This window comes from Lissotriton vulgaris, chromosome 7, assembly GCF_964263255.1.
Source record: "Lissotriton vulgaris chromosome 7, aLisVul1.2, whole genome shotgun sequence".
Classification (NCBI taxonomy): Eukaryota; Metazoa; Chordata; class Amphibia; order Caudata; family Salamandridae; genus Lissotriton; species Lissotriton vulgaris.
Window position 1 is genome coordinate 1083336937 of NC_141695.1, and position 21394 is coordinate 1083358330.

The following is a 21394-nucleotide window of genomic DNA, read 5'->3' on the forward strand; positions in this document are numbered from 1 at the left end:
TAAAGACACTTATTTTAAGGATTCATGTTGCCTTCCAGATCAGTAATAGCGTGATAAATTAGTACAATTCTGCCTGGGATTGAACCCTAGTGGAAGTGCAGGAGGTTGTTTCTTTGGGAAATAGAAATTAAGGCAGTTACTCTGGGTGTCTTATGTTGTTTATGACACTGTCTTTAAGGGTGCCCTTTTTAGGTCTCGCTAGAGTCAGCGCGCATGCGCTGTTCTTGCGAGAAATTTAGTAGCTGCTTTGAAAAGTGCTACCCAGGCCGGCCACCAGCTTGCTAGAACGCGAGCAGGCACGCACAATGTGCACAGCACTTTTTCCCGTCACGCGCGCACGCCGGCACCACTCGCATTTTAAAAAAAAATCATTTTGCGCGGCGCCGCTTTACTTTTACGGCCGCATGGCCAATGCTTGTTCTCTATAAGGTTCTTGATGTAAACTCTTCATGCCTGGCTCTTGCAGTGTGACTCATCCTGAGGAATCTCTCACTTTAACTGCATCTTATAATTGCATTGAAAATGGCAGTCATTATTTTGCGTTCACCCTCTCCTAATCAGACGCCGCGTTTTAACATGGCACAGATGCCGCGTCGCATGTGTAATTAAGGATATGGCAGCCTCATGAAAAACACTTTCTAACTTCCTTCTCACATCCCCGCTTTTTGTCATTTTCTCTGCATACTTAAATAGATTCATACATTAAAATTTTAACGGTGCCGGTGTCAAGGTGCACATTTTCTTTTGAAAAGTATTCCACCTATTTACATTGGGGAAATGTTTTGTCTTGCCCCCGTGCGCAGGTGAGAATACTTTATGGATTTGTTAATGAGACTCAATGGTTCTTTTCATTTTCAAGGTCATAAGACCAACCGTATTCTGATTTTGCTGTGCGCAATGGGCTTATCCCTGTATTTCTTTTATACATTCTTATGAAGGGACTACTTCACGAAGCAGCTCTTTAGTTAAGGGTACATTCATTTTAAATGAAGCGCAGTCTTTTCAACATTATTTGGCTGGGTAGAGGGGGCTCTCCTATTGTGGTTCGTCACAGGTTTACACACATGTGAGCAAGCCATCTTAAGAGCAACCAAGCCTGACAGTACATTGAAAATGATTCTTCCTGTTTATTTATTCAAGGGTGTTACTAGTGAAAGTAGGCTGGCTGTTGGTCAGGTTGAAGAGTTTGTATATATTGTAAACAGAGGGTACACGCCTGCACAGGGGCCATAGCGTGCATCTGTGGACACTAGGACCGCTTCGTCGATGCGTCTGCACACCGCATAGCAGAGCACCATTCCTTGCCATGCACGGGACGGGAACCAATGCATGCATAACTCACCACCGTATATCGAGTGCACAGCACAGCAGAGCATTTCAGAAAACCTGGTTGTATGCCTTACATCGTATTAATTTTGCAATTTTTAGTGAGAGAACGACAATGAAAGATAACACCCCAATATTGAAAAACTACCTGCATGTCTTTAACATTCTCGTAGCAAACTAGCGTTGTAAACACAATCACCCTCCTACAGTAAACAAAAACTATTTATTGCGGAAGGTGCTGGTCCCAATCAGAAGAAATACAACTATTTTCTGTAGTCTGCGAATAATGCATTTCTAAACATCTTTTGATTTCATGCTCTATTAGCATGCATTATACGTTTTGTGTTTGTATTAAATGTGAACTGGCTTCTCTGAAAACAGATATTAAAGGCAAGGACACAAAAATACAAAGGGAGTAACAAGCCTACAACCAGACTAGCCTTCCTTCTTCATGCCACTAACACTTCAATTGGTCATGCTGCCTGAAGTGTTTCCCTTGTGTATTCAGTGAGGTAACAAGTGCAAAATTATGAGGTACGGAAAGAAACAGAGTGACCAAAAACTTCAAGGAATAGCTGATGGTGGTTGGTCCTGCAGAATTAGATTATCATTGGTTATATATAAGGTAACAAAAATGCTTAAAATAAGTTTTTATTATAACTTTTCAACATGTTGCATAGCACCGACGGTGCTCTACAACATAGCTTAAAGACACTGACAAAGCCAATAGCTCTGCCTAAACCCTTACAAGACCCCAAAGGCGAGACCTATTGGCTATGCGAATGCTTGTTTTAGGTCGAGCCTAGATTCAGCGCGCAAGCGCTGATCTAGGGAAGATATGGGGCAGTTCAGTATGTGAGGGAAGCCCCGCCCACTGCCCCACCCATCTTTTTATTGGCTTGAGTCTTTGTCCTTCTAAATTCTGTCTTATTATTCATTATGAGGCTGGTTAGTCCCTCCCTATAACAGCCATGTCATAATTTGTCACCTCCCATGGCTACTGGCCCCTTTACTGTGAGTGTTATACGGTACATGGACTATGAGCACTACTTTGTTGCCACCCCCCCTGCACTCCCGTCGTCCATGCCTTCTTCCCCCCACTGTCGTTCCTGTTGCCCGTGCCCTACCCCCACCCTCACTCCCGTTGTCCTTGATGCATTAGGTCTCGCGTAAGTGCGAGTCCTATTGCATTGCAAATGCTTGTTTCCTATTGTTAATTCTTGGACTGCCTCCGCAGGCTTACACTATACTTACTGCCACACTTGTTTGATTTCCGGCAGACTGTGTGTACCGTAAACTCCCTTATTAGGTGACTTCATTAAACACAGTCACGTATTTAAATTAGGTCTGCTCACGAGAGGCGCGCTCACCCGAGCATAAGGAGATGGAGTCAAACAATGCAGAAGTTGTTCCAACAACTGAGTAAACAAAATGGGAGTCCGCGGCTCAACTTTTCATCTCCTTTCTAACCACACTCGCAGCGGCGGCATCCCGGCACAGAAACCTCCAGGACACAACTAAATACAATAAGGGTATAAAAAACAAGGTTACGCTGCCTACTACAGGGGATAGGCTCAGACCCCCCACCCCTGCTCCCTGCCTGATCCGAATATTGTTTACTACAGTACATGATACCCACGACAGCCTGGAGCGGGGAAATATTTCAAAAGGATACTTTTTTTCTTTTAAATAAATATAAGCTCCTCCGGTCAGTCAGTCCCTTGGTTGCTACTGCTTTTTAGAGAGGTTCTTCCGGTCTAATAAATCAGCAGCAGGATTCGAAAGGTGTGTATTCAGAATAGTACATTCTAATCCTCTCTCAGTATTTACTAAAGCACACCAAGAGAACATGGTACTGGCAGCCGAAACAGACGCTTTGTGAATCAGCCTGAGCACAACCATTGATGCGTAATTCTTCTGCAAGCTCCCTTTTCTCTATGTAGGGGCTTGCACATGAGGCAGAGGCAAGTGAAGTATTGGTAAGTAAGGTATTAGATCACCTAGGCCCTTATCCTGATCGCCACGGTAATATTGAATGAAGATTGAGCTCCCTTGCAATGCGCATTTACTGGGTGCACAGTGCGCCACACCATGCAATTCCCAGGCCTCCTGTAATTAGGGCTTAGATGTAACCTGCTCAGTGGTACTGGAACACTTTTTAGGACGAGCCTGGGCAGCGCATGCACTGCTCTGCGAGGTGCGAGACATGCTGTATTAGAGCATAGACTTGAAGTCCCCCCACTTTCCGCCCATATTTGTCATTGACTTGTGTCAATGTCCTTCGTAAATACTGACTTCTGATTCGTTAATAGGCTTGGCAATCCATCCTTAGTACCACCTTGTCTTCATTTGTAGCCTCCGATGAGGACTGGACCTTTTACGTCTACTGTTACACAGTATGTCTTAGGCACTTTTTTAGGTCTCGGGACCTATAAGCTGCCGGTCCGGAGAATTAATGTTTTTTAGTAGGGCTTCAGAACCCGCCTCGCTGCTCTGTCTCTCCACCATTGGCTGGCTTCCTAAATGGAGGCCAGCCATTGGAGGAGAGAGACGTCCCTCCAAAGAAACCCCGTCTTTTTCGGATTTGGGGGCGTAAGTTTTGCTGTTCTTTAGACAGTGACGTCGTCCGTCACTCAGCACAGCAAAACACGCCCCCAAATCCGAAAAATGCCGTAAGCTTTGTGGCCGCCATTGTTGCCCAGCCGGCGCCGAGTAAGGTGATGCTGCCGCTTTCCACCCACACTAGAGCCGCTTCCTCTGCTCTGACGCGGACACGGGCAGTCAGGTAAGTTTTCTTTTTTTTAAATGTATTTTTTACCCCCCCCCGCGCCAGTCCCGTCCCCCCGCGTGTCCCGTCCCCCTGCGTGTCCCGTCCCCCTGCCCGAGTCTTGTTCCCCCTGCGAGTTGTAAGAAAATTTCCCCCATTTAAGGCTTGTTCCCCTCGTCGCTCTAGTCTGTGCCCACCATCCCTAATATGTGTCCGGCATCTCTGTTCTGTGCCCCCCGCGGCGCTGGACGTCTCAGCAACGGAGGGGTCGTGCAGCTCCACCGGCCTGCCGTGGCCCCCACTGCACGGGGCCCCAGGGCGTCACACCTGCCCAGGGCTGAGAACGAGTGCACTATTCTCAGGTGGTCACCACTGCACACGCGACCAAGGGGCTGCATTATTCCGACGTGATTGCTTGAACAAGGGAGCCGGGCAGTGGTGCCTGTCGCAGGTGGACACTCGTGCACCAGAGCCGCGGTGCTGCGCAGCTCTGGAGTAGGCAGCGCAGCACGGATTCACTGGTGAACTAACCTTATGGTGAAACTAGTGTACGAGAGTCGGGGTGCTGCGCCGATCTACAGTGGACACTCGTGCACCGGTGCCAGGGTACTAAAATGCTCCGTGGTGGGCATTAGTGGGCGGAGCCACGTGCACTACTACTTTTGGGTGGACGCTAAAGCCACGAGTGAGGGGGATGCACTGCTCTGGAGTTGACATTTGTGCACCGGGGTGCCGGACTGTTCTAGGGTGGATACTTGTGCACAGGAGCTACAGTGATGGTTCGTGTGTGGTAGGAATTAGTGCAATCCATTACCTAACTTCAGTGCTCCGGACCAGGGTGCCGGACTGGTCGGGGGTAGATGCGTGTGCACGGGGACCAGGGGGCTGACTGCTGTGCTGTGGGCATTATTGCACGGGGTCCAGGGCGCCGAACTGCTGTGGACACTAGTGCAAGTGAGGCAGTGTCCTGTACCACTTCGGGACGAGCACCGGTGAGAGGGGCCAGGGGGTTGCTCCGCTCTGTGGGAGCACTAGTGCACGGGAACCTAGGAGCTGCACCATCCTGGTGGAACACTTGTGAACAGAAGACGGAGGTGTCAGTCTTCCATCGGCTCTGCAAGGATGAAGGTCTAGGGAGTGTGTCTAACCCTCCTCGCCCTTCCTCTCATCGTTAAGGCGTCTGGAGGAGGTGAGTCCATAGGGGACATGTTGGGGTGTCTCAGTCTTTGCAGGGTGCATTCTCCCCCCTCCATCCCTTCAGGAACTCTTGCGCATTGCAGGAGTTCGGTAGAGAGGGCAGGAAGGAATCTATCTGCATACACCCAAACATTGTAAATCACAAAGCTAGTTCTGAAGTAGAATTTGGCCTTATGGCCAGAGCTGCTGACTTTGGACTTGGACAACGAGGTTCCATTCCTGGCTTTAGCTCAACAATCTGTGATTCTGGGCAAATTACTTAATCTCCCTGCGCTTTAAAACAGAGAGTAATATAATCTGGGGCTCATGCAAAGCGCTGTAAGGACCCTGGGCTAAATTTGCGCTATAAAAAAATCAACAGATCTGATGTTTGGGCTTTGGTACCCCTGACATTGCTCGTCTACCCGTAGTCTAAAGCCAGTAGAAGTAACAGGAAGTATACTGTGCTGTTGCAACACTGTTTCCAAACTGTTCCTGGCTTAATGCCCCTATGTAAAGGCCGTCAGTTGCTGTTGTGTGCTACATGGTATTGACACTCTTCACACGGTCACATCGGGTGATGAGACATTTTTGCACGATGAACAGCCATGTGATTTGGAACACCTTACATGTAGCTTTCCAGGTCATGGGTGGTAGCTCTGCACTGTTGTAACTCAGTGCGGTGTTTTCAGCTTTGATGGGAGGCAGCATCGGGTACTTTTGGTGGTTCTGTTGGGGTTGTTAACTGTAGTTCCTGAGCTGCTTTGACAAAGTCAACTCTCAAAAGCCACGGCCAACCTTAATGGCTCATGCCCAAACCCTAAAGGATCACACTTTCAAAACATTACAAGTTTGCCAGGCCTTTGTAGGCCAGTGCACCTTCCTGTCTCTCTCCCACTCTGTCTCACACACTCTCTCACTCTCTCACTCTCTCTCTCTCTCACACTCTCTCTCACACACACTCTCTCTCACACTCTCTCTCACACACACACACTCTCTCGCACACACACACACTCTCACACACACACACTCTCTCACACACACACACACTTTCACACACACACTCTCTCACACACACACACCCTCACTCACACACACACACTCTCTCACACACACACACACACTCTCTCACACACGCACACAAACACACACTCTGTCTCACAAACACTCTCTCTCACAAACACACTCTCTCTCACAAACACACACTCTCTCTCACAAACACACACTCTCTCTCACAAACACACACTCTCTCTCACAAACACACACTCTCTCTCTCACACACACTCTCTCTCACACACACACTCTCTCTCACACACACTCTCTCTCACTAACACTCTCTCACTCACACTCTCTCTCACACTCTCTCTCACTCTCTCACTCTCACACACACTCTCTCTCACACACACACTTTCTCTCTCACACACACACACACACACACACTCTACTACTCAATATTACTCACTCATAATTAGTCACTCTATACTACTCACTCTTTACTACTGAAACTAAAAATACACTTTGTATATGTAAGGGTGTGGCTGCGCATGTAAATATGTGTGGCTCTAGGACTATTTACTATTCACTCTCTCACTATTTAATACTCACTCTTTCACTTTGTACTACTCGCTCTCTAATACTCGCTTTCCTAATAACTCTCTCCTACTCACTATCAACTACTCACTCTACTACTTACTCTGTGTGTGGGTACTAATGCAATAGGTCTCGCATATGCAAGCTATTGGCAATATAAATGATAATGCCATTTATTTATGATTTAAAAAAAAAAGAAATGTCATGAGCAATGCCAATAGCTCTACCTTTAATAATGCTGAGACCATAGCATTGTAAATGCTTGTTCTTTAATGAATTTCTCCTACTGCAGGCACAACATGCTTTCCTGAAACATTCAGCGCGCCATGCGTACTTTCACTTTCCAAGCATCCCGGGACAATTGCAGCCACTTATTTGAAATGAAATAGGTCTCGCATTTACAAGTGTTTGAGCTATTGGCATTATAAAAGACTATGTCTTTTCTTTATGTGTTAATTATCAAAACAGATACATTGAAGGCATTGTCATTTACAATGCCAACAGCTTAAACCCCCGCCAATGCGAGACCTATTGCATTGCAAATGGTTGTTATTTTGCCCAGGGGTCCATTCTCAGCCCTTCATTCTATGATCTAGGGTTTTCATGTGCCAGAATGCACTCGATTCGGAAATTTCGAACTAGATTAAGGTTGATTTTTGTTTTTGGTAAATGGGGTTATTTTCCTTGTTTTTTTTATATACGTTTTATAACTGGGTAGCATTTTTTATAATGGGAATGTTACTGTGTATCAAATAATGGTAAATAAGATTATGATTATAACAACGAAGATGACGATGAGGATGATGAATATTAGTGATATTGTTTCCAGCAAGTAAAAGATCATTTACAGCTTTTCCTACCGTGTTATGAAAACTGTTTAGTGGAAGTGTAAATGTGTTGCAGGAATATTTGTGCATATTCTTTGCAATGCATTTTATTGAGGTGATGATGTTTTTTGTGCTGCTGTGTTTTTGTGCTGCAGTGTTTCACTGTGCTATGGTTGTATGCTGTTTTACGTTCACTGATTTGTTGCATTGTGTCCTGTTATGTTTTAGTTGTATTGTTAGTTCGCTTTGTGGTATGTTCATGTGTTGTGTTCTGTAATTACTTTAGTCATCAAATGCTCTTCATTACCTGTCATACACAGCACATTCCTTTGAAGTTCAAGGGTCAAAAACCCATCTACCACTGCCTAAAGTAGTAATGTGTCGCTGCTCTGGCTTCTCCTGTATTTAAGACACTAGTCTGCCCAAACATACTGCAGAGCAGACCAATTAAATCAACAGTTCTCCCCTTTACAATGCATGCAGGTTCTTTTTGATTTGCACACTTGTATATCATCCGTCTGATATAAAACATGTTGTGGTCATAATCCAGGAGCAGAACAAAGTTTTCATGAGTGTCTCGCGAATTATCAGTTGTCTTCTGTTATTACAAGTGCACATGTTTCATTTAGTTTAAGTTTCTTCTTTCTTTTAAATCTTTCAGATGAAAGTGGCCTCTGTGGTGAAGAATTCTTTCAGAAGGTATGTGAATTTTTGTCGCACATTTGCTAACTAAAACTTTGCCTTGTTGTAGCTAAGACACCAAATAAATTTATAGTCTGTTAAACATTTAAATATTTTAGGCACTAAGGGTCCATAAAAACATGGCGTGTATGCCCTGCTTCTGCGTGTGGGGGACATTCTGCAGCTATATCATAATATGTGACTAGGGATCTTGTTAAATCTTCCTAAAGTTTACAAGAGTAAAACTTCTGCCTGCCTTGATGATGCGTCATCAGGGATTCCCGGGTTAATTTGCATCCACTTTGAACCTGATGCAATGTAACACCTTTAGAAAGTTCTTCAGTCTGCCAAAGCGTACCTCAAGAGCACAGCTATGCCTGGAGTTTGAGGCAGGATTTAGCACGAAAAGCTGACTTCTTGAAGTACTGTCATCTTGTCACCAACTCAAAAGAAGGCAGTTTCAAACAAGTTATCAGTTTAATTATAGAGGACAGAAATTATACCAACGATCCTTTTTCGCAGAATTTATCAGACCAGATCCAAGCTTTTGAAACAGACACCATCTGGAGAAACAAACCAACAAGACTAGATCTTAAAATGGAGATTAGGACACACACTATAATGTTCAGCCGCGTAACAAATAACACTCAGATGACCAAAAATAGATTCACAAGTTTAATCATGTAATTCTATAACTCTGAAGTCGAACAAAAAATACTCCAAATTGTTTCATGCTTTTTCCCATGAAATAATGCAGTTAATCTTGGTCTGCTGAACCATTCACAAATCCAAGATGTAGGCTTTGCGATCACAAATATGAATCATAACTTCACCTTCTACATTGCGGTCCTGCTATCAAGCTAGAGCAGCAAATCTATTAAACTGACCATTCTTGCGAACAACATCACGTTACAATGATGCACAAAGATATTGGCTTAATACAAAGAGTATTTCAGAGTTTTTCCTTTTTAAAAAAATTTCTTCAAATAGTTAAAAATAACTTTAAAAAATATCTTAAACACTTGTCTTGATTTTATTGTGTCTTGGCAATATTCTGTTGATGGTCTCTGTTTTGCTAAAGCTGAATTTTAATTTTTTCTGTTTTATTACTTTCTAGTTAATTAATTTATATGAAACATAATTGTTGATGTTACTAGATATTTGGCTTACTTCTCTAATATTTTGTAATGATTTCAGTTCATCAAAAGCAATAAACGTATTACTCCTACTTTGAAATTTCACAGTAACCCTAGCTATATGACTTTTGCTGTTGCACTTCTTTTATCAAGGACCTTAGAATTTTTGCTCTTCTCTGGCCAGTATGTAATCTGTAAACTAAGAGACATGTCGAAGACGCTTCCGTCGGCATACACTATCCAGAGGTCTGAGACAGCTGTATCACCACCATATAGTGCCCGATATGTTAAAACAACATTATTGTTCCACTACTAGAAAAACCCAGTACTAGATTGAGATGCTTTTTCTGACTACAAATCAGTGTCTTAACGAGCTTCTCTGAGTAAAGTCCTGGAAAGGACAGTCTTTCATCAACCATCCAGTTTTGTTGGCACCTATAAGTTTGTGCATGCTGCTTTGATTGGGCTATGAGCAGGCCATAGTTCCGAACTCACTACTGTCTCAGTTTGGGTAGACTGGAGACTAGTAGTGGATTCAGATACACCTACGGCTCTAATTTTGCTGGCTCAAGGATTTTTCAACCAACAGGTGTTTTTAAGTAAGATTGTTCCCTTTAAAATCTTCTCATAGGCATGGTTCCTGTCATGTCCTTCAAGGTTCCATTCTTTTACGACTGCTTTTTAATTTGTACTTAACTCCTTTCACCCATTTGATTGAGTATTTTGGCCTAAAATGTTTTCTTTATGCAACTGAACCCAAACAATCGCTAGCTTTAAGAAGGGTGACATCACAGTGCCTTCTAATCTGTATAGCTGCCTACTTCAACATTGGATTAGTTTTCACTATCTTAAGCAATATCCAAAACTGAGATCCTGGGCCCATCTAAAACCAGAAGCCGCAATCCTAGACAGGTTTTGGTCCTCTAGCCCACATTCCTCTCATTCTTCGGTCCCAGTGGCAAAATACCAGGGCACCAAGATTGATAGTGTGCTAACTTTAACTGAACAGGAGTCAATGGTGGTTATGGCTTGTTTATTTCAATTACACTGTCTTAAGCAAATGCTTTAGCTATTCAATTAGTTCCAAAAAATAACAATCGTCAATGCTTTTATATGTCCACATCTGGACTACTGTAATTTTATGTTATCTAAGATTACCTACATTTTTTATCACGAAACTACAGCTGGACCGAAATTTCGCAGTAAGGTTATCTAGCAGTGTCCAACACAGTTTTCACATCTCTTCAGTTTTGGTGCAATTCCATAGGTTGCCTGTAAAAGAGAGAATTGTGTTCGTGTCTTTTTGTCTGGTTCACTACACAATTTATTTACTCAACAACAGGTCACACCCAATGTGTAGTTTTAAACGTACTTCCCTATCCGTACTGCAAGATCAACATCTCATCGGAATATAACAATTCCTACGTTTTGTGGTAAAACAGAAGGCGTACAGGACCTTTTCAGATATAGCCAGGCAAAACTGGAATCTGCTCCCAGATCTACTCAAAGTCAATTCAGACCTCTTGAGTTTTAAGAGAAGGCTGAAGCCCTGGGTTTTCTCTGTACTTTATGTTGCCATTGACAACTATAGTATGAATGTGTTTTGACCTGTTTGTAGTTCAGTGATACCCCAGTAAAGTGAAAGATGCACTTTAGAAGTAAAATAAACGTAAACTTAAACATATCTACTTACAGGTAAATCCCACTGTGTGTACTGCTGACCCCGAAGTCTCACTGGTACCTCTGATGCTACTGTCATCAGGAAGCAGGCAGGTGAAATGGAGGTGCTTGAGGGTGAAGCACCTCCGGCAGCCACATTTGAGCTCCTAGTGAGTTATTCATGGACCAGCTTCCTCTTTCGCAACATGCCAGGAGGCATAGTAAATGTCAGTGGGGGTTGAGGAGCATTCCCTCCTTTGCTATCACAGGACCCAGATAACCAAAGATACATAGGTCCTCTCTGGAATGAAAAAGGGATATGCTAAATATTAGTCACATCCTCCAGCATCGAGGCCACCTGATTGCCCCTACTTGCATATCAGGGCCGTTGGCACCAGACACACTTTTGCAGGAAGTAGTGAGGCTTCTTTCCTTACAAGCATTCAAGCCAGCCCTGAACCCATACATGGACCTGGGATACTACTCACACTTTGACCGTGTGAGGAAAAAGACGTGAGGGCTCTGCCCCTTCCTAAAACTTTATAACCCCTTTCCTCTGCAATTGCTCAAGCTACTTATTTTTACACAAGTCTGACAACAAAGAAAGATGACTGGATGGTCACAGTGGACCTTTCAGGAAGACTTCAAGGCGTTTCTGCTCATTTACCACATTGAAGATGTTGAGAAGAGAATGCATCACATGAGCAGGCTTCTCCACTCACCTTATGAGTGGGATATCCTCCAAGAAATCGTCAACCCCATCTATGAGGCCTGTTGTCAATCTCCCACGGGCACTGTTGGACTTGGCCCTTTTTGGCAGGTTCACCCCTGAACTTTTTACCTTAAGCTCTTACATAGTGTTAGTAATTTTAGGCCTCTGGGACCTTTAGCACTGTGGCCCAGTGTAAAGTGCGTGCACTCTCTGAGTGCTTGTGATGAGATTGGCCTGCCCTCCCATAGGAATGCATGGGGGATAAGTGTGTCCATGGTAATTCCTGGTATGAGAGGAGTGCAGGGACGAGTTTAGTATGTATGAACTTGTGAGAATAAATGCTGTGCAATGGCATGCGCAGATTTATGGTGACTGGTGGAAAATGCCACTTTTAGAAGGTGACATTTCTGTGTGCTGTGTGTCTCCCTGTCTGTCTGGCTTGTGATTGACAGGAGCTGAAGGGTGTGGGTGGTTCCAAGAGACAGGGTGAGTCAGCCCAGTGATGAATAGAGAGATCCGCATGCAGATGGGAGGGAGGAGTTGCACCTGGGATCTGAATAGGACTGTGCCTTCCCTCCACAATGCTGGCTCCACCCCCTGTGGTGTGTCTGCTCACTGAGCCCCCAACTGACAAAGGGGATAGGAGCTGAGCAAAACAAAGTGCTCCAAATCCCCCCTATACCAGTTCTGACTGGTATCCCCAAGCCATGTGCTGTGACACAAAGGGATTTGCTAATATAAATATAGGGGCTGTGACCCCATGAAAAGGTTCACTTTTGTTCCTGTACTCGGGGTGGGGGTGCTCGCTGCTGCTGGGGCCAAGGAGGACCTGCCATGGGGGCTGCCTCCCTGCTGGAGGGCCCTGTGTGCTGGACTCCCTGGGCCCTGCATTGTCCCTTCCTATAAGGACTTATTTTATTTTACTACAGGACCTTTTGCTGTAATAGCACCCTGGGAGTGCCATATTTTTAATTTGACCCAAAAAGAGGAGCGTGTATGCTCCGCAGCGCTGAGCTGCCGTCTGTGTAGAGGGAATCCCAGTCATAGGGATTCCCCCTTGATGCCGGCCGAAGCGGGTGCCTACCCCTCATTGCCGCATTTTTGCTTTTAATAATTTAAATTACGGGAGCCCACCCCGCTTATTGATCGTAAAACACGGGTGCCCACCCGCATCTGCATTATTTAATTAATGGGAGCCTACCCCGTATTGCCCGCAAATGAACTACCGACGCAACCCGAATGCCGGAAGAGAAAGCCCGGCGCCTGCCTGACTGTGGGCGGGGCGCCAGGCAGAAGTGCGGCCAGAAGGGAGAAAGGGAGCCCACCCGGCCTCCCAGACACCAAAGAGGAGTCCCAGGAGAGGGCCCGGGTGAAGAGGAGAGGTGTAGGAAAGACAGCGCTTGCCTGCACGGGGCTCCCGTGAGTGAGGGAGAGCCCCGCGGGCACCAGCAGTGAGAGGACAGAGGTTCCCCCACTGCCTGCAGCAAAGTCAGGAGGTGCAGAGGTGAGAGTCTGCCCGTGCCGCGAGAGAGTGCACCAGGACACCGGACAAAGCCTCCCCAGTGAGGGTTGAGAGAGGAGGGCCGACCCTGAGGCCCAAGAATCGATTGGACAAAGCCTCCGCAGCGAGAGGAGCCCAGAGCACGTGAGTGAGGGCTCCAGGAGGGTTGTGCCCATCGAGGCACAGTATCGGTGCCACTTTCCTGAGCGTCCCCCACCTGATAGGAGGGCCGCTCCAACGAGGGGGCTAATTTGATTTAATAAGCCCCGTGTGGTGCCAGTGTCCAACGCGTAGGGCAGTTGTTGTTTTAGAAGCCCCTGAGAGGAGCGTCATGGGAGGCACAGATGCTGAGCGGCCCCGTCTGGCAGGGGGCCGCTCCAACGCTTGGGGTCAGTTTTATATGGCTAAGAGAGCCCCAGAGGGCCACAGTTCATTGGGGCAGTTTGAGGCACCATGTCGGCACCTGGGCGGTCCCACCAGAGAGCGGGCTGCCCCAACAACGGTGGCATATGTTTTAGTGCCACGTGGGGTCCAGAGGGCACAGAGGTGCCAGCCCCCCTTTATGCAAAGTGCCACAGCTGTGCCGCACCAGCGCTGGCAGCTGCAATGAATTGGGCACAATGGCGAGAAAGTGGCGCACTGTGCATTCAGCTGCTAGGCAGCAGCCCGGACATTCTGGACACAGGGCATTTGAGCCCCTTTGGAGATGGCCAGTTGGCCAAGGGGACAGGGAGGTTAAAGGGGCGCAAGGCCCTAATGTGCTTAATGCCTCCACTATGATCTTTATCAGGAGACTATGTGCTAAATGTGATTTATGTGGTGCTAGGAAATGTGATTCATGTAGGATGATTTACGTACCCTGTTTTATACCTCTAAATGTGATTTTTATGATTATGAGGTTGGTTTGCATATTATGGTTTATGCTAGTGAGATTATGTTCCCATGAGATTATTTCCTAATGTGAGTTATGCTTAGGAGGTTAGGGTCTAATGCGTTCATACTAATGTGATACTGTGTATAATGTGGTTTACGTTACAGGCTGATGCGGAGTACAATGGTTACTAGTGATTACTGGTTGTACGTTTATGATGTTTTACTTTTACTAAAGTTCACTCTGTGATGGTTCTGACAGTGGTCCAGTGGACCATGTCAGGTGTATATAATCCCTTGTGGATATGACCTAGTGCCAGGTGGCACAATGTATATTATGTGAGTACTATTCTAATGTGTTATGAGAATACAAAGGCTGTTTTTGATATAACCTTGTGTGGCGTTCCTTTTGTGGTGTGCCTGGGATGTTGTTGCAGTGTGCGTGCGCAAATGCTTTACACATGGCCTCCGGGAGAAGCCTGACTGCTCGTGCAAAACTACCAAGGGGGTGAGCAGGGGTTATCTTTGGCATGTAACTACCTTGCCCTGACTACAGTGGTGGTCTCTGCCTGGCTTCGGCACAAGCCTTAGCCAACCAGAGATCCAATTTCTAACAGGCACCCTCTTGATGTCCCAAAACACCAAATGCAAGGTGTTCACATCTTGGATGGACAAGGAACTTGGTCCCCTGTGAGACAGTCTGATAAGGGACAGGTTGCGCTCATGTCTAAAAGCCTTTTACCCGACTCCTCTAATTCTGAGGGTTCTCCAGAAGATCAAGGATGCACATCATACATCTTGGTGACCTCGATCTGGCCTCACCAGGTCTGGTATTTGAATTTACTTTACCTTCTACAAATAGGCAAAGTCTGCTTTCCCCAACAGCGTCCTCTGAGCTAGGAAGAGAGTTCCACTACTTCCTTCCACTGCCCAGTCTGAGCATATCATTTTTGAGTAGTAGACATTTTGTCACATAAGCGTCTTCTCGGAGAACATGAAAGTTATGCCTACTCCAAGAACATTTCCGGGACACCCTCCACTAAGGCTCAGGCTGCGTCTGCGGCAGTGACCATCTACAGGCATGTGTCTGTCAGATATTTATGCCACATGCTTTTTGTCATCAGTATGCAGTTAAGGTTTACTGCCGTTGCAAGGCTACATTTAACCAAGAGGTTCTGTGGAACGGTTTCAACTAGGCCTGAGTGGCCTATGCTGCCTTATTTTACTCTTCTCTCCATCTCTCATTTGCAGTGCAATGTGCTTACAAGTTAAGGATAGGAAAAGCATGGACCCAAGCGTACAATATCATGTTGATTCCTATATTATGCATAAGTTATTCCCTTCAAAGATTCTCTCGCTAAATCTGTCTCATCTCTAAGTAAACCCTCGCTGAGTGATGTCTTTATTGAACTAAAGGCAACTGGTGAAAGAGTACATACATATGTGTGCCTAATGTAACAATGTATGTATCTTTATGCAGCGTTGACACAAAAAGGGTCTGTATTAAACAGCTACTGAAGCACGTTCCATTACTACCAACAGGCGCAAGGATGTCCAGAGCTTGATCATGGGGAAAAGCTCAAAGATTAAATGTAATGGAATGACTCTTAGGGTAACTTTATCCTTTTATTATACTAAAGTAACATTATAACACTTCCAAGGTACACTGACTTACAACCAATAATAACTCATTTAAATGCATACTTAACAAATAGATGAATCTCACATCAGTAACTATAGGATATGAACATTTCTTTGCATCATTTTGTACAGGTCATGGATGAAACCAACACAGACATAAAATGGCCTTCAAAACTGAAAATTGGTGCAAAATCTAAGAAAGGTAAATCCTATTTTTCAATGTTATATAAAGTTGACAGCATCTACAGTGGGGGTCTGACGGTGACTTAGATCATGATTAAAAATACTTGTAGACATAAGAACATGTAAGTAACAGAAATGCTATCTACATACACTTACATCGCCAGCAGCGGTAGAGAAAGATTGTGTTTGCTAATATATATGCTTCTGGTGCGTAGCATACTTTGTTCTTTAAAGCGGTCAGGTGCTTTGTGGGGCTGTTTTTGCAGTAGTGACAATGTAGTTGGCTTACATACGAGGAATGACTCCAGAAACTGTCCAAATAAATATTATAGGTGAAAATATTTTGTATGGAAAAAAGATCTGAATGCAGGAAAAAGGAATACGGAGAACCTGGTACTCGAGTAGGTGTGTTAAAAAAAGGATCTATTTGTTTAGTATTTTCTTTGTCGCATAGGTGACAACATTTTGTTACATTATTTTAACTGCTGTTTTATGAGCTCCCATCACATCTTTAGTTTGTTGGCTAGATAGGTTGTATGATTTTGATACACAGCTTTTCTATATGATCCAGGAGAATGCCGAGAATATTAATGAAGGTCTTCTCTAATGTAGGTGCTGCTAGAGTTTGTGTTCAATTCACATGTCTGCTAGTGGCTTTGAGGATATTCATTAATGGGGACAGTCTTGATTTGATCACATCATTTCCATGCTCTATAGATGAATCATAGTCTCCGTACTGTCTTTGGAGTGTAGGACATGTTCGCAAGAGGAGTAGGAGATAGTTTGTTGCTTCCATGTCGTATATACCATTATTGAAAGTATTGATAGAGCAATACATCTAATTTATTTAGCTTGGTCTGCAGTTGGTATATGTGATCAACGTTCCAAAACACTTAGAAAGAAAATAATGGCTGTTTATTTACTTTAAAAAATATATTCATTCACATATAAAGCACTACTATCACCCTGTGGCATCGTGGTGCTACGATGAGAGGTACAAAGTGAAACTGAAGCAAACCAGAGAAATTGCTGAACAAAATGAAAATACATAACCTTGGGTATGAGGCGGACTTGTGGACTGAAGATGCTCCAATGGTAAACTGTTACAAATTGTGGAACCAAGAAAGCTGCAAAATTTATCCTCTGCTTGGGCACGACACAGTTGATGAATCTCAAACTGCTTCGGTTGTGGGTTAGTCAATGAATGATGTTTAGTCTTTGGGTCTTTTTGATTAAGGTTGAACTTGAGGTTGTGCTTGGCCATCCTGCTTTGAATATTTAAAGGCCCTGAATATGAGATGTATGTTTTTATTTTTTATTTGCAAATAGAATTTTCTCCAACATATATATCTGAACCTCGTTGAACTATCACAGTGAGATCAGCTTGGGGTGCTCCCAGAGGTTCCATTTGCAGGTTGGAGGGTAGAGAGCCCTAAAAAGGCATGAAGGATACCACCTGTTGGATTGGAGGCTAAGCATTTGCATTCAGGCACATGCTGGATTAAAACTTTTAGAACAAGTCTTTGAAAGCTATGGTCAATCCCATCCTGAAGCCTAGGAGAAGGGTCTGAAGAAGCACCTCAGATATATTGATGTTTGCTGGCAGACCTAAGAGCACTGTCAAAAATATTTAACTTACATTGAATGAGACTTTTTACAGGCAGACCTAGTTATCAGAAGAGGGCTTCTCGTCCTGCAATTCCATCAAACTCATGTAAGGACAGAAACATGTTGACTGTTGTTGATAGAAAAGATCATAATCAACCAACGTCATCCTTGTTTTTTCATCTTGTGGGAGTGGGACAGTAATAAATTAACCCCCACTACATCATTTTCACCAAAGGCTCTTTCTGAGTGTGTAATAGAGTAGGGTAGTAGGGATGCATAGTCTATAACAGCTCTTCTAGGCAGGTAGAAGAACCGGAACTATGCATTTTGAGGACTTGTGCGCAAAACAAGGAGGGACCCGATGATGAAGCATGCCACGTTGTGTGGGTGAAGGCACTTCGCCTTTTAAATGAAAGACAGACATAAGACCTACTAATGTGTTTTTATGTAAAATAACTACTTCTCCTAAGGGATCTCAATCTCAAAGTTTTGTAGCATAACTAGAGAGGCTCGCCCCTTTTTGCCCTGTGAAATGTATTTTCTCGTATTCTCACTCATTTTGAATATAGTTACATTTTCCGTAACATTATCCCTAAGGCCAATGTAATATATACGGCTGTATTCGTGAGAAACTAGGGACTGTTCTGCTTTGCAACTGTGCCGAGAAACAAAATCTTAATCAATGGAACCCCGTGCCACACACCAAAAAATACAATATAGCAACCTTGCAAGGGAATGGCTTGCCTGTTTGCATCAATTTACTCTGGGTTCAACACTTGACTGCTGGGTAAGCTGAAGCCACAGTTGCTGTTTTATACTTAAAAAAACATAAAATTTATGGGAATTCACAAACTGAAATCTAGTCCATTCACATCCTGAAAATGGTAGGAATTCGACAATAGGGCTGGCGTACCTCCACTTCAGGAGAGAAGGGGAAATAATCACATCCTGATTTGTTTGGGTTGTTAGGGGAATGGCTTTCTACATGAGAAAAAAAGAAGATAAAATGTGTTGAATTGTATGTTATTTGCAATTCTACAAAGGGAGGGATGGGCAGCCTTCAAAAAGTTACATGATAGATGCAATAATAGGCCTAGAAACCTGTGTCCTAAGAAGCTTTCCAGCCATACTATTAGGCCCGCTCTGTGAATGGCAAAAAACTGTACATTCAGACAAAGTTATAGGACTAAGCCGGTATTTGTACCCTTTTGTACGAGCAGGGCCTGCTTTAGGGCTGGTGGTGCCTGGTGCGACAATCTGTCTTGGCGCCCCCCTCCCCAATGGCTACCACTGGGCAAAAGTGCCCCTTATCTCTCAATAGCCCCTCTCTCACATACATTTCATTTGTTTTAAAGCAATGGTAAATGCTGGATTTACTAAAAATAATGTATATCTACTCAAACTAACCCATTTTAGCAACAACCCCTGGGAGGTTAATGTCCCCTCCCAAGTTCAGGACCCAGTGCGGTCGCACCAGTCACACTGCCCCAAAGCCGGCCCTGTGTATGAGAGTTCTACCAGGGGCATAGCTTAATGGGTGTTTTTGGGGTGTTACACCTCCTAGAAAAAAACAATTCTGGTAAATAGTTGGGTACAGTTGTTCTCAGTCGAGTTTGGTGGGGTGTTGGATTTCACCAGGACTTTTTACACACACAGACAAAAGCACACACATATTCTCTTGAAAGTCCTCAAAAATGTTGGTTATTTTACAAAATATTGTGATTTCTCTCCCTTACCAACCCACATTTCTCTCCCATTTCACTGCCTTTTAGGCCCCTCTCTTCCATCCTGCTTGTGGTATAATGTATTATAATATTATATCGCTGTAAAAACTGAGGCTCACCCCGCTCCCATCTTACTGACCAAGCTACGCTCCTGAGTTCGACCCTACATCTCAATTTACACATGGAAAAGGAATGGAAGTGGAAATATGGGACACTAAGATCGTCAGAAGCATATTTTGGTGTTGAGTTATGACCTTAGTTGCAGTACAAGGAAACTGTGGTGAAACAAATACCTTATGTACACTATTCTCAGGCAGTGAGGGCACATGGATTTCAGTTCTGTGACCCTGATGTTTATTTACAATGCAGTGAAATAAATAATGCAAATAATCCTAGGTGCTAGTATTACTGTACCATTCATCCTATTTTCCTCTATCACTAAGGGTGGAAGGCTGCTAATTCAGTGTGACTGAGTTAGTGCTGCAGAAATTGTGCTCATCATCCCGGCAAAACAGTTTCGCCATAGATGATCTTATTGACAACCGCAGAGGATGCCCGCAAAAAGGCACAAATCGACTTCGGTTCTCAAGCAGCAAAACCGAATTGTAAAACCATCTTTAAAGAACCCCTTATGGTGGAAAGTCCCCTTGTTCTATAAGATACATCTTTAATACTAATACAGCTGCTCCTGGAGCAAGAGGAGTAGTAGAAAAAAAATCTCACATATGGAAAAGAAAGTGTTTTCAATCTTAAATCCCACTCCAAGCTGGACCCAAATGCGGATGAGCTGTGCTCCATTCAGTCAAAACCGAATGAGGAACTCAATAAAACGGGGAGGGAAGAAAATCGCTAATTTAAGGATTACAAAGAAAGGGCGCCAAAAACTGCATTTTAGAGAAGGAGTAGATTTCCCACGAAGCTGAGAACAGTTACAAAGGGCGCAAGGGTCAAGGCATATTTTTCAATCAGCTTCCCTAATGGGGGGCCCTTCATATGTAACCAGCCTCGGCCCGTTGCAGGTAAGAGCGGTGGGGCCGGCTTTGGGGAGGGGGGATTTCGACAGACGGCGATGACGAAAAATTAAATAAATAAATAATTTTCCCTTGTCATCGTCTGCCAAAATCTTGCAAAATTCGGAAAGCCTGCAACGTAGAGGTATTGATGCCTGTCCAGTGTTGGAAGAGAGGGGTGAATTGAAAGCAAGCATGAATCAATGCCAGGGGAGTGAGCAGGGTAGGGGACTGTAGCGGTGATTTGAAGGGTGATGCACAGGGGCTGCAAGTACATCTCAGACAAATAGTAAACGGGTAGCATACAGGGAATCTACATTAAGCTCTGACCAAAATGCACCTGATGAAATGCAAAGATGAAATTGGTTGTCTGCCGTTCTAAATAGTTCATGTGTGACCAATCGCCCTCTGTTGCCCTTTAACTAGCAATGAGTTAAAGGTTGTCTCCTGGAACACAATGGGATTAAAGAATAGTAGGGAAAACTACATTTCCTAAGCTCCCTAAAAGGAGATGTGATCAGTCTCCAGGAGACATGGTGTGACAGGAAAGTTAAATGCGATGATTATTTTATCCCTGGCTGTAAAGCTAGGAGGGGACCCGCTAAGGGGCAGTAGCATTTCTCCTGTCCAAAGAGTCAAGTGGAAGTATGACTGCTATAGAGTTTCCTCTGATTTATTCATGGCAGTAACTTTGATCCATCCTGGTGGGGAGCAGGGTGTATTACGACTCCTATTAGTAAATGCTTATATCCCGCCAGATGCATCTTATGATGCTCTTTATGTATAAGGTTTTTTCTTTTATCAAAAAATATTTGGACAGGGATCAGATTCCCCATGTGATTTTGGTAGGGGATCTAAATTGTAAAATATCTAATTACGTTTTGTACCGTTTTCGGGACATGGAAAAAGAGGAGTCTCTACGAATCTCCCCAATCTCTTTCCCCAAAAAGTTAAGGACTGAAAAGAAAGAGTCGCTCCTACTT

The 21394-nt window shown here is 44.2% G+C and overlaps 1 protein-coding gene across 1 annotated transcript in view; it reads left to right on the forward strand.

Moving 5' to 3' along the window:
- Window positions 1-21394, forward strand: part of LOC147702954 (protein bicaudal C homolog 1-A-like) — a 344675-nt gene that overhangs the window by 130649 nt on the left and 192632 nt on the right. The window contains exons 2-3 of the mRNA XM_086931525.1: window positions 8348-8385; window positions 16019-16088. Of these exons, the coding sequence (XP_086787651.1) occupies window positions 8348-8385; window positions 16019-16088 (108 nt within the window). The remainder of the gene's footprint in view (window positions 1-8347; window positions 8386-16018; window positions 16089-21394) is intronic.